Raw genomic sequence first — 14,183 nt, 5'->3', positions numbered from 1 at the left:
CAGGGGCTCAAGAAGTCAAATCGGGAGATCGGTTAATATGGGAGCTATATCATATTCTTGACCGATTTGGACCGTTCTTGGCACAGTTGTTGGTCGAAGTCACAGCAGAACACAAGCTGGACAGGGTCCGCTCCGCTGCACCTTCTTTAACTCTCTAATATCTTTTTAGAGTGGGGACACTTCGCCCTTAATGTGGATATCGTGCCACTGTAGTCTATGCCCGCCTATGACGCAGACCGCCTGCGTTCGAATCCAGGCGAAACTTTGGCCAAAATTTAAAGCGGTGGTTATCCCCTCTTAATGCTGGCTATATTTGCGAGATACCATGCCATGCATGGACATTTAAAAAATTCTCCCCAATGAGGTGTCGGCTATAAAAACGGTCCACTATCGTTGATAAACTCAACTTGAATCGGAAAGGACTCACTGATGTGTGAGAAGTTTGCCCCTGCTCGGTTCCTGAGCAAATTGTTACCCTACTCCCGAATGTCTTTACTGTGTGTCCTATATTATCGTCTTTCTAAATATTTCCGTTTTCAAGGGTATTTCGGGGATCTTATATTAAAGTTAATATAAGATTCGTGCTCTACTTTCAAAAACATTTCATATGAGCCCCATAATGGCATGATCGGTAAAACCGTTGTGTTTGACGGTAGGGTGGACACCAGGGTCTTTGTAACGAAAATGAATTTTAATTTCCCGAAAATCAATAAATTTCCACCCCAATAGCTTTTATATAATAGGGAGCTATTTTGGGGTGGGCCGACCCCCCAAACACAGGGCTCTATATTGTGGTGATTGGTCTATATATCCATTTGACTGGTTGTGGGCGGCCCTCGTGGCACCCGTCCCCAACAATAGAAACCATGTTTTCTTCGTGACTGTTAGAGTGCAAAAAATTTCGAACGAATCGCATTACCATTACATTTCGACTCAAATATGGATATCAAATTCGTGCTCCACTCCCAAATCCCTTTACTTTGAGCCCCATATTATCATGGTTGGTAAATATGAACCGTTTGGAGGGTGCTTTGGGACTGGGGCGGCCACCGTCACTTTGACCTAAAAATAGATATCAAATTCGTTCTTAACTTCCAAATACCGTTAATTCGAGCTCAATATTGCTGTAGTCGGAAATAAAGTTCATTTTAAGGGGTGATATTTAGGGCCTACCCCCAAAATTGGATATCAAATTTGTTTTCTACTCTCAAATACCTTTCATGTGAGTCCCATTTTGCCATAATGGGTCAATTAATCTATTCGAAGTACATTTTAATGTCATATTTTTAACCAACTCCCAAATAGCTTTTATTTGAATCCCATATAGACATGGTTAGCTGATATGCCCATTTGGGGGTGGGGCGACCTCCCATTACTTGGACGTAATTTTTTATGCAGTATTTGCAATCTACTGCCGTATACTTTTCATTCGAGTCCCATATTGATAGGAACGTCGAATATTTCTGTTTAGAGAAATATACGCCCACCACCGACGGTATATTCATTTTGTCATTCCGTTTGCAACACATCGAAATATCGATTTCCGACCCTATAAAGTATATATATTCTTGATCAGCGTGAAAATCTAAGACGATCTAGACATGTCCGTCCGTCTGTCTGTTGAAATCACGCTACAGTCTTCAAAAATAGAGATATTGAGCTAAAACTTTGCACAGAATCTTTTTTCGTCCATAAACAGGTTAAATTCGAAGATGGGCTATATCGGACTATATCTTGATATAACCCCCATATAGACCGATCCGCTGATTTAGGGTCTTAGGCCCATAAAAGCCACATTTACTATCCGATTTTGCTGAAATTTGGGACAGTGAGTTCTGATAGGCCCTTCGACATCCTCCGTCAATTTGGCTCAGATCGGTCCAGATTTGGATATAGCTGCCATATAGACCGATCCTCCGATTTAGGGTCTTAGGCCCATAAAAGCAACATTTATTATCCGATTTTGCTCAAATTTGGGACAGTGAGTTGTCTTGGGCTCTTCAACATCCTCAGTAAATATGGCTCAGATCGGTTCAGATTTAGATATAGCTGCCATATAGACCTATCCTCCAATTTAGGGTCTTAGGGCCATAAAAGCCACATTTATAATCCGAATTTACTGAAATTTGGGACAGTGAGTTGTGATAGGCCCTTCAACGTCCTTCGTTAATTTGGCTCAGATCCGTCCAGATTTGGATATAGCTGCCATATAGACCGATCCTCCGATTTAGGGTCTTAGGCCCATAAAAGCCACATTTATCATCTGATGTTGTTGGTATTTGGGACAGTGAGTTGTGTTAGACCTTTCGACATCTTTCGTTAATTTGGCCCAGATCGGTGCAGATTTGGATATAGCTGCCATATAGACCGATCGTCCGATTTAGGGTCTTAGGCCCATAAAAGCCACATTTATTATCCAATTTTGCTGAAATTCGGGACAGTGAGTTGTCTTACGGCCTTCTACATTCTTCTTTAATTTGGCGGTGATTGGTTCAGATTTGGATATAGCTGCCATATAGACCGATTTCTCGATTTAAGGTTTTGGGCCCATAAAAGGCGCATTTATTGTCCGATGTCGCCGAAATTTAAGACAGTGAGTTACGTTAAGCCCCTTGAATTATTTCTGCAATATGGCCCACATCGGTCCAGATTTGAATATAGCTGCCATATAGACCATTCTCTCGATTTAAGGTTTTGGGGCCATGAAAGGCGCATTTAAGGTATGCATTTTTCACCGGATTTTAACGAAAGGTGATTTACATATATACCCGAGGTGGTGGGTATCCAAAGTTAGGCCGCCTTTTTACTTGTCTAGTCTCCAATACCTTTATTTGATACCCATATTGTGCCTATCAATCCACTTCTGGTTTTGGGTGGCATTTTTGGTGTAATGGGGAGGGTCAGCCATTTGGGGCGTTTTATGGGACCCAATTTTTAATGTGAAATTCGTATTCTACGCCTGAAAAACTTTCATTTGAATCCCATTTTGCCCTGATCGGTACATTATTATTTTTGGGTGGTAGTTTTAGGGTAAGGGACCCGCCCCCTTCCGATATTAAAAAAATTATATAGCCTATGTTTCCTTCCAGACCAACCTACACAATCTGTGAAAATTTCAAGATTATCGGTTCAGCCATTTTTGAGTCTATACAGAACAAACAAACACAATTTAATTTTTATATATAAAAAGAATGGGGTGCTAGTTCAATATTTCGAAGTGTTACAAACGGAATGGCTAGATTAGTATACCCCATCCTATGATAAAATATTATAAAAATTTTTGGCAAAAAATGTTTTTAAAAAAATTTTTCGTAATTTTTTATTTTGAGGAAATTTTTTCCATGCCAAATTTTTTTGGTTTAAAAATTTTTAAAAATTATTTTTTTAATTTGTCCAAATTTTTGTTCCACATAAAATTTGTCATTTTTTTCCCATAGTAATTTTTATTTTCAAAATTTATTTTTAGTTTTGTAGCAATTTTTCTTTAAGAAAATGCCACAATTAATTTTTTTTTGTTATTATATATCAAAATTTTTTTATATGAATATTTTGTCAAAATTGCAAAAAAAAATCTTTAGGTCAGCTATTCTCATAAAAATCAAAAAAGTTTTTTTATACAAAACTTTTCAGAATATTATTTTTTAATAAAATTTTGTCAAAGATTTTTTGTCAATATTTTGTTCTTTATAAGACTTTGCCAAATTTTTTTTTTTCCTTAAAAACTTTTTCCAAATTGTATACCTTTAGAAAACTCTTCTTTAACGGTTAGACTGGTTCTTGCTTCTTCGCAATATTCTTGGCAACCTGGTGTGTTTTTATGTCCGCTATGTGTAGGAAAATCCAAAGTGTGCTAGAAGTAGTCCGTCCGTCCGTCCGTTCATCTATCCATCTGTCTGTCTGTCTGCCTGCATGGTATTTGTCGTTCAATCAGTCCGTCTGTCCCTTAGTCTGCTTGTCTACCATTGCTGAAATTGCTGTGTAATGTTTGATTGTCGTCCCACTTGGCATGCGTTTAACAGGTTTTTCATGTTCCAACTCCTCGTGCTCACGACTGACTCGATGTTATATGATGTTCATATTTACCTCCATGGATGTTGGGTGTAATTTTCATTTTTGCCTTCTGCGTACTCCTGCTTTTTCCTCTATGAATTTATGCTTATAAATATATCGTTAGATGATGTATACATATTTCTACACACATATATGGTAGATATACGATCATTGGAACGTGGGCCGAGATGTCTGTATAAAATTTTTTTTCCTACTTCTTGATAGAAAAAAAGAGGAAAAAAAGAGCAGAAAGGAGTAAAAACTAATTCATTGGAAGAAAAATCAATAAAAGACACTAAATAACCTGTGCAATTTATTTCTGAGCAGATATTTTTTTGTTTTTTTTTTTTTGTGTTTAATGTTAAGGAACTGTGCTTGGTTAAAATTAATGTTCTTGAACTGCCACACTTTCATTGATGAGGGCTGTGAAAGCAAATTCAAAATCCATAGAAATTGTCATATCAAACAAGTAAAAGCGTGCTAAGTTCGGCCGGGCCGAATCTTATATACCCTCCACCATGGATCGCATTTGTCGAATTTTTTTCCCGGCATCTCTTCTTAGGCAAAAAAAAGGATATAAGAAAATATTTGCTCTGCTATTAGAGCGATACCAAGATATGGTCCGGTTTGGACCACAATTAAATTATATGTTGGAGACCAGTGTAAAATGTCAGCCAATTCGAATAAGAATTGCGCCCCTTGGGGGCTCAAGAAGTAAAATAGAGAGATCGATTTATATGGGAGCTTTATCGGGCTATAGACAGATTCAGACCATCATAAACACATATGTTGATAGTCATGAGAGGATCTGTCGTACAAAATTTCAGGCAAATCGGATAATAATTGCGACCTCTAGAGGCTCAAGAAGTCAGGATCCCAGATCGGTTTATATGGCAGCTATATCAGGTTATGAACCGACTTGTACTTTATTCGACATAGTTGCTGAGTAAAACAATAAAAAACGTCTTGCGAAATTTCAGCCAAATCGGATAGGAATTGCGCCCTCTAGAAGCTCAAGAAGTCAATTCCCCACATCTGTTTATATGACAGCTATATCAGGTAATGAACCGATTTGAACCATATTTGGCACAGTTGTTGGACATCAAAACAAAATACTTCGAGCCAAAATTCATTCAAATTGGATAAGAATTGCGCCCTCTAGAGGCTCAAGAAGTCAAGACCCAAGATCGGTTTATATGACAGCTATATAAGGTTATGGACCGATTTCAACCATACGTGGCACGGTTGTTGGATATCGCAACAAAACACGTCGTGCAAAATTTCATTCCAATCGGATAAGAATTGCGCACTCTAGAGGCTCAAGAAGTCAAGACCCCAGATCGGTTTATATGGCAGCTATATCAGGTTATGGACCAATTTGAACAATAATTGGCACAGTTGTTGGATATAATAACAAAACACGTCGTGCAAAATTTCATTCCAATCGGATAAGAATTGAGCACTCTAGAGGCTCAAGAAGTCAAGACCCAAGATCGGTTTATATGACAGCTATATAAGGCTATGGACTGATTTGAACCATACTTGGCACAGTTGTTGGATATCGTAACAAACCACGTCGTGCAAAATTTCATTCTAATCGGATAAAAATTACGCACTCTAGAGGCTCAAGAAGTCAAGACCCAAGATCGGTTTATATGGCAGCTATATCAGGTTATGGACCGATTGGAACCATACTTGGCACAGTTGTTGGATATCATAAAAAAACACGCCGTACAAAATTTCATTTGAATCGGATAAGAATTGCGCACTCTAGAGGCTCAAGAAGTCAAGACCCCAGATCGGTTTATATGGCAGCTATATCAGGTTATGGACCAATTTGAACCATACTTGGCACAGTTGTTGGATATCGTAACAAATCACGTCGTGCAAAATTTCATTCCAATCGGATAAGAATTGCGCACTCTTGAGGCTCAGTAAGTCAAGACCCCAGATCGGTTTATATGGCAGCTATATCAGGTTATGAATCGATTTGAACCATATTTGGCACAGTTGTTGGATATCATAACAAAATACTTCTTGCCAAAATTCATTCAAATCGGATATGAATTGCGCCCTTTAGAGGCTCAAGAATTCAAAACCCAAGATCGGTTTATATGACAGCTATATAAGGTTATAGACCGATTTGAACAACACTTGGCACAGTTGTTGGATATCGTAACAAAACACGTCGTGCAAAATTTCATTCCAATCGGATAAGAATTGCGCACCCTAGAGGCTCAAGAAGTCAAGACCCCAGATCGGTTTATATGGCAGCTATATCAGGTTATGAACCGATTTGAACCATACTTGGCACAGTTGTTGGATATCGTAACAAAACACGTCGTGCAAAATTTCATTCCAATCGGATAAGAATTGAGCACTCTAGAGGCTCAAGAAGTCAAGACCCCAGATCGGTTTATATGACAGCTATATCAGGTTATAAACCGATTTGAACCATATTTGGCACAGTTGTTGGATATCATAACAAAATACTACGTGCAAAAATTTATTCAAATCGGATAGGAATTGCGCCCTCTAGAGGCTCAAGAAGTCAAGACCCAAGATCGGTTTATATGACAGCTATATAAGGTTATGGACCGATTTGAACCATACTTGGCACAGTTGTTTGATATAATAACGAAACACGTCGTGCAAAATTTCATTCCAATCGGATAAGAATTGCGCCTTCTAGAGGCTAAAGAAGTCAAGACCCAAGATCGGTTTATATGGCAGCTACATCAAAACATGGACCGATATGGCCCATTTACAATACCAACCGACCTACACTAATAAGAAGTATTTGTGCAAAATTTCAAGCGGCTAGCTTTACTTCTTCGGAAGTTAGCGTGCTTTCGACAGACAGACGGACGGACGGACAGACGGACGGACATGGCTAGATCGACATAAAATTTCACGACGATCAAGAATATATATACTTTATGGGGTCTCAGACGAATATTTCGAGTAATTACAATCAGAATGACGAAATTAGTATACCCCCCATCTTATGGTAGAGGGTATAAAAATGGTTCCCGTAAATCAGGGAATCTTTTCGAAACCAACAATGGATTGTGGTTAATGGACTTTACCGCTTTAAACAATGGTGCTTAGCAGCACCAGATTTCAACATCGCGATATTCACAAGGCCTAGAGATGGCAAAGTATTGATGGCATTATCGATATTTTATTTTTTGTCCGAATATCGATTGATATTCTTTCGCAAATTTTTTACGAAATTAAGCAAAAACAAGTCAAATCTTGGTAAGTTTGGCAGTGCCGTACTTTCGATACCCATCACCATGCATAAATTAACCATCCTCTTTTATAACAACTCCACTAGCAAATCCATAGAAATATGCAAATGGGGGCTGGTCTGGATCATATTTGGTTCAGGTCCCGAGAACTCTTATACAAGTCACAGTTTCAACGAAATCTGTCAACAAATCCGCTTTTTATGGGACTAAAACCCTAAATTTGAAGATCGGTCTATATGGCAGTTATATCCAAACATAGTCCGATCTGGCCCCTATGCTGGTCGGATGACGGTAGACTTAATTAAGTCACTGCGTCAAATCCAAGCAAAATCGGTAGATGTACGATCGATCCGTGGAGCGAATATAGATTCGGATCATTACCTTGTTGCAGCAAAGGTTCGCACCCGTTTGAACATGACGAGGAAAGTACGATCTGACACTGTACGGAAACTGGACATTAAAAAGCTGCAGACACAACAAATGGCAGCGGCATACTCCACTCCACTGACCCAACTGCTTGATGAAAGCACTCCTTGTTCCGATGATATAAGGGCGCAGTGGCAAACAATTGCCCACTCCATGGAAAATGCCGCGAAATCCGTTCTTGGGTACCGAAAGCCTCCTCCAAAAAACCCATGGTACGACCAAGAGTGTCGAGATGCTACTGAAGCCAAGAATGCGGCATATAGAGCAACCCTGCAATCAGTAGCAACGCGCCAGATGAAGGAGAGGTATCGGGAGAAAAGGAGCGAGGAGAAACGTCTATTCCGCAGAAAGAAAAAAGAAATGGAAAGACGTGAGTGCAAGCGAATTGAGATGTACAGGAGTCAGAATGAAGTCCGGAAATTCTACCAAAGAATTAAACACCAAACCGATGGGTTTGGTGCAGGCACATCCTCCTGGCACAGAGACAAAGAAGGAAATCTGGTAACTGACACAGACAACATGCTGAGGATATAGGAAGAACATTTTACCCAACTGCTAGTGTTCGATGTTGGCGGCGAAGAGGATACCGCAGAACCAATTCCTGATGATGGTATAGAATGTTTACCTCATAGTCAGAATGAGGTCCAAGTAGCAGTAACCCGACTTAAGAACAACAAGGCAGCAGGAGCCGACGAGTTACCCGCTGAACTATTTAAGACCAGAGGCGACATGCTAATAAGGCGTATGCATTAGCTTGTCTGCGCAATCTGTCAGAAGAACACATACCCGATGATTGGCACCTCAGCATACTATGTCCCGTACACAAAAAAAGGAGACAAGACGGTATGTGCAAACTACAGAGGAATACGGCTCCTCCCCATCGCATACAAGATACTCTTGAGCGTACTGTGTGAAAGATTAAAACCTAAAGTCAATGAGCCCTATCAATGCGGCTTTAGATCTGGTAAATCCACTCAAGACCAGATATTCACACTGCGCCAAATCCTGGAAAAGACCCGAGAAGGACAAATCAACACCTACCACCTCTTTGTTGACTACAAAGCCGCCTTCGATACTCCTTTACGTTCAAAGGTATTTCAAGCCATGTCTGAGTTTGGTATCCCTGCAAAATTAATAAGACTCTGCAGGATGACACTTGCTGATATGCGTTCCTCAGTAAGAATAGGAAAGAATCTCTCCGAACCATTTAATACCAAACGAGGTTTCAGACATGGAGATAGCCTAGCGTGTGATCTCTTTAATATCCTGCTGGAGAAGATTATACGAGATGCAGAAGTAAATAGATATGGCACACTAATCACAAGAGAGCACATGCTACTCGCCTATGCCGACGATATCGATATCATAGGTCGGTCACTGGAAGTAGTAACTGCAGCCTATGAAAGAATCGAAAGAGAGTCAGTGAAAATGGGTCTGGCAGTAAATGGAGATAAGACGAAATGGATGGTTTCCACTCCCAAAAAGTCTTGCACAACCGCGCAGATAAAGAACATGGAGAAAGTTGGGAACCGCAACTTTGAGATAGTCAGTAACTATATCTACCTCGGTACCGCCGTAACCGAAACGAATGACACCAGTTTTGAGATCAAGCGAAGAATAATACTGGCAAAGAGATGCTACTTTGGACTAAGTAAGCAGTTTAGAAACAAGGCCACCTCTCGACAGACGAAGACTACACTTTACAAGGCACAGAAACTACCCGTGCTGTTATATGATTCTGAAGCATGGGTACTCGTGAAAGCAGATGAGGCAGTGCTTGGACTATTTGAGAGAAAGATTCTTCGTAAAATATATGGACCAGTTTGCGTTAACGGAGAATATAGGCGAAGTATGAACCACGAGCTGGATGGCGACGATAGCATAGTTACGTGCATCAAAATACAAGGGCTGCGTTGGCTAGCTCATGTTGTCAGAATGGAAGCTCCAGAAGCTCCAGCAAAGAAGTCTTTTGAAGGCAAACACGGTGGTACACGCAAACCGGGAAGACCAAAAGCCCGATGGAAAGATCAAGTTGTGGGAGACACTTCGAAACTTGGTGTCGGAGATTTTAGAATGAGCGCAGAAGATCGAGGCGCTTGAAAAGCTATTCTACGTTTGGCTAATGGAACAAATGATCTGTCATAGCCAATTAAATTAAAGTAAGAATGTGTCCCTTGGAAAACAACCCTCTTGCTTTGCACCTGAAGAAATTGACCTCCCCCGGCAAACCGTGGTAGTTGTGGCTCAATTACGATCCAGCAGATGCAGCAGTCTCAACTTCTACAGAAGAAGGATTGATGCCGAAGTGCAGGATTGTGACAAGTGACCACATGACACACGTCACCTGTTTAACTGCCCAGCTAGATCCACTCGTCTCAGGCCAAGATCCCTCTGAATGTACTCCATCTTAGTCGCAGAGTTCCTGGTTCTGGATATTCAACAGAATCAAGCAGACGAAAGCTAGAACACAACAAACGGCTACAATAACAACAACAACTAGGCAGACTTCAAAAATGGTGGCAGAGACACCGATGTTGCAGAACTGATATTGCATTTGAGATTGCTGACAAAGAGTAGACAGACTTTGAAAGTGGTTGCAGAGACACTGATATTGCAGAACACCATTATGTTGCACTAGCGATTGTTTACAAAGAGTAGGCAGACTTCAAAAGTGGTCAGAGAGACACTGATGTTGCAAAAATCATTATATTGTATTGTTTCTAAAGAGTTGGCAGACTTCGAAAGTGTTTGCAGAGACTCTCATTTTGCAGAACGCCGTTATATTGCATTAGCGATTGTTTACAAATGGTAGGCAAACATTGAAAGTGGTCGCAGAGACACTGATGTTGCAAACAAACAAAGTCGCTTGTTTACTAATGCAAAAAAATCCACACGGTTGCAGAGACACTGGTGTGGCAGAACTAATATTGCATTTGCGATTGTTGACAAAGAGTAGGCAGACTTTGAAAGTGGTTGCAGAGACATTGATGTTGCAGAATGGATATTGCATTTGCGATTGTTGACAATGAGTAGGCAGACTTCTAAAGAGGTCGCAGAGACACTGATATTGCAGAACACCATTATATTGCACTAGCGATTCTTTATAAAGAGTAGACAGACTTCAAAAGTGGTCAGAGAGACACTGATGTTGTAAAAATCATTATATTGTATTACCGATTGTTTCCAGAGAGTAGGGAGACCTCGAAATTGGTTGCAGAGACTCTCATTTTGCAGAACGCCATTATATTACACTAGCGATTGTTTATAAAGAGTAGACAGACTTCAAAAGTGGTCAGAGAGACACTGATGTTGCAAAAAGCCATTATATTGTATTGCCGATTGTTTCTAGAGAGTAGGCAGACTTCGAAAGTGGTTGCAGAGACTCTCATTTTGCAGAACGCCGTTATATTGCATTAGCGATTGTTTACAAATGGTAGGCTAACATTGAAAGTGGTCGCAGAGACACTGATGTTGCAAACAAACAAATTTGCTTGTTTGCTGATAACAAAACTACATGCAACAAATTGGGCATTCTGAAAACTTTCAGAACTCACATAGATTACCAGTTAAAAATTTCGATAGGATGAAGAACTCATTGTTGTGGTCTATTTGGCACCAAAAGATAAGTTGGTCGACAATAAAAGTGTTCAAATTTTACTACGGCGCTGAAATTATTCATTAAGTCTTGATGAAATTCGGAAGGGGAAGTTTTACTATTTTCTTTATCCTTTGTATTAGGCACAAAAATTTCTCATACTCTTTGGCCTATATTTTCAGTTAAAGCCCCCAAAAGTTATCATTTGATATTTTCATTTCATTTAAACCATTTCCCCCAACCAAACAAATCGAAATGAAAACAAAATTAAATGGAAAATCGTGATTTGATATTTTTTCCCCAAAGCCTTTTCCAGGCCCTTCTTTTGCAAGTTTTGTTTGTTGTGGGTCTTAGCCTAAAGTCAACAAAGACATTATTTAAGCCAAGGCTTTTAAGACAGATAGAGCACGTTTTTACTATAACAAAGGCTAAAATGTCCCAAAGGCCACTACAGTTCAATGGCAAAGGCAAAAAAAAAAAAAAAATCAATTGGCTTTTAAGAAAATAATAAAATAGATTTTTTTTCTCTTTATATTGGTTAAGTGTTCCTGCTTACCCCTTTGACGATTGAGCCGAGGATCTGGTGTTGCCGTTATGACCCTATGAGGCACCAAACGTACCCCCGGAGGACAGGGTATGGGTCCTATATTGCGATACACCACAATATCGGTGACCACATGATTTTGATTTTGCACCGACTGATGATGCTGGGCAGGCGGAGCTGAGGGTGGATATTTAATTTCATGTATATTGGTGGTATTGACACCAATATAATGTTGAATATTGGTTGTGCTGGTAGCAGTAGGATAAAATCGCGTTCCATTGCCATAGGATTGTGGTTGATGCTGATGTTGACTGCCAGCCTGATTACGATGCCCATGGGGATGTTGGTGCTGCTGATGGTGATGATGATGATGATCTATGGTCGAGGTCACACTTATGGTGGACGAAGGTATTTGGACACTTTGCTGTTGATACTGATGTTGACGTTGATAGGTACGATTCGTATAGGAAAATTGTTGTTGTTTTTGATGCATATAAGGACGGGCGGCATAATGGCTGGCCAAGGTGGTGGCCATAGTGGGTGATGTTGAAGGCGCCGCTGATGGTGTTGGCTTAGATGGTCTTAGCGTGGCTAAATTCTTTGGTATTGAGCTGTTTGTATGGCTATTTTGTACGGGTCTGTGATATTTTCTACGTTTTCCTTTGTAGCGTGTAGTGTGAGAAAGGCCAACGCCGCCACCACCACCTGCTCCACCTGTTGACATCATGCCATGGCGGGTTCTGTTATTAACATTACTGCCCAACTCTTGCTGGCTGGGTTTGCGTCTCAGCTTACGTTTTGTAGCCGCCAAATTTTGCGTTGCCATATTTTGACGCACTATCAAATTTTGTTGATTATAACTATTATTTACATTAATACTACGAATTGATTTTTGGGCTTTTAAAAAGCTGTTGCTGCCATTTTGGCTTTTTTGCATTGGATGTTCGAGTGTTTTGGAATCACTCAAAGTCTTTGCTAAGGCAGTTGTGGTGATGTTAAAGTTGTTGGCATTTTTTGTAGAATTTTTAGTTGCATTGTTGTTGCTCTGGTTGTTATTGTTGGCACTGTGGGCTTCCACACTTATTTTGATTAAATTTAAATGATATAAAATATTCACTAAACAGACTAGTATCACCAGTATTTTTAACATTTTATTATGATAGATCCCTCGGAGTGGGGGAAATTTTCGTTTTCGTCGTTTTTGCAAATGTTTGGGAAACGTTTTTTCGGGCATTTTATCAAAGCTGGATTTGGAACACATTTTTCTCGGTTTTTGATCGGAAGTTTGTTTGATAACAAAAACAAAATCTTTGAATTGCTTAGCAATTACATGGCGGAAGGATTTTTTTTAGTTTTTATTTTACACATGGCTGAAAACAACTAGAAAATTTTCAAAACAAAATCTAGGATAAAATTAAAAAAAAAATTTTTCTTTAAAAAAAAAGAAAAAAAAAAAAAACAAAAATATGTGGATGGTAGTGTTAAGCACCCTGAAATATTGTATGAATCAATCTCATGGCTCTTTAAGCAAAAGTTTCGATGGCTTTTAAGAATAAAAGGAGTTACATGCATTATAAGTTATTCCTAGGGGCGATTCCAGAGTTAAAAAAATATAATAAAATATTTTAAAGGAGACGCAAACATTTTAAGTTATTTGGGAAAAAAAAACTTTGATTAACTCCTTTGTTCCGTAGAAATCAATTATTTAATCAAAATATTCTTCTAGCTTTTCACTTCATTATATTTTATTTATCTTTTTATACCCACCACCATAGGATAGGGAGGATATTCATATAGTCATTCTATTTGTAACACCTCGAAATATTCGTCTAAGACCCCATAAAGTATATATATTCGTAATCGTCTCGACGTTCTAAGTCAATCTAGGCTTCCGTCCGTTCGTGCTGTTTCGAAATCACGATAGCGGTCGAACGCGTAAAGCTAGCCGCATATACTGAATATTGATGTAGGTCGTTGGGGATTGCAAATGGGCTATATCGGTTCTGAATTAGATATAGCACCCATAGAAACCGATCTCCCGATTTGAAATCTTTTACCCCTGGAAGCCACAATATTTGTCCGATTTGGCTGAAAGTTTACATGTAGTGTTCTGTTGAGACTTCAAACAACTTTGCCAAATACGGTTCAATTCATTTCATTTTATTTTATTTTCTTTTTATTTTTTTTTTATTTTAGTTTATTTTATTTTTTTATTTTATTTTATTTTTTGTATTTTTATTTTATTTTATTTTTTACTTTATTTTATTTTATTTTATTTTATTTTATTTTATTTTATTTTATTTTATTTTATTTT

At 39.0% G+C, this 14,183-nt stretch overlaps 1 protein-coding gene across 1 annotated transcript in view; it reads right to left on the bottom strand.

The window, feature by feature from the left end:
• LOC106092610 (laminin subunit alpha-1) overlaps positions 1–13,137 on the bottom strand; it is an 86,588-nt gene extending 73,451 nt beyond the window's left edge. The window contains exon 1 of the mRNA XM_059365170.1: positions 11,882–13,137. Coding sequence (XP_059221153.1) covers positions 11,882–13,130 — 1,249 coding nt within the window. The 5' untranslated portion in view covers positions 13,131–13,137. The remainder of the gene's footprint in view (positions 1–11,881) is intronic.
• Between the last annotated feature and the right edge of the window lie 1,046 nt (positions 13,138–14,183).

This window comes from Stomoxys calcitrans, chromosome 3 (assembly GCF_963082655.1).
Source record: "Stomoxys calcitrans chromosome 3, idStoCalc2.1, whole genome shotgun sequence".
NCBI classification, from domain to species: Eukaryota; Metazoa; Arthropoda; class Insecta; order Diptera; family Muscidae; genus Stomoxys; species Stomoxys calcitrans.
This window is presented reverse-complemented; position numbering and strand designations above follow the sequence as displayed.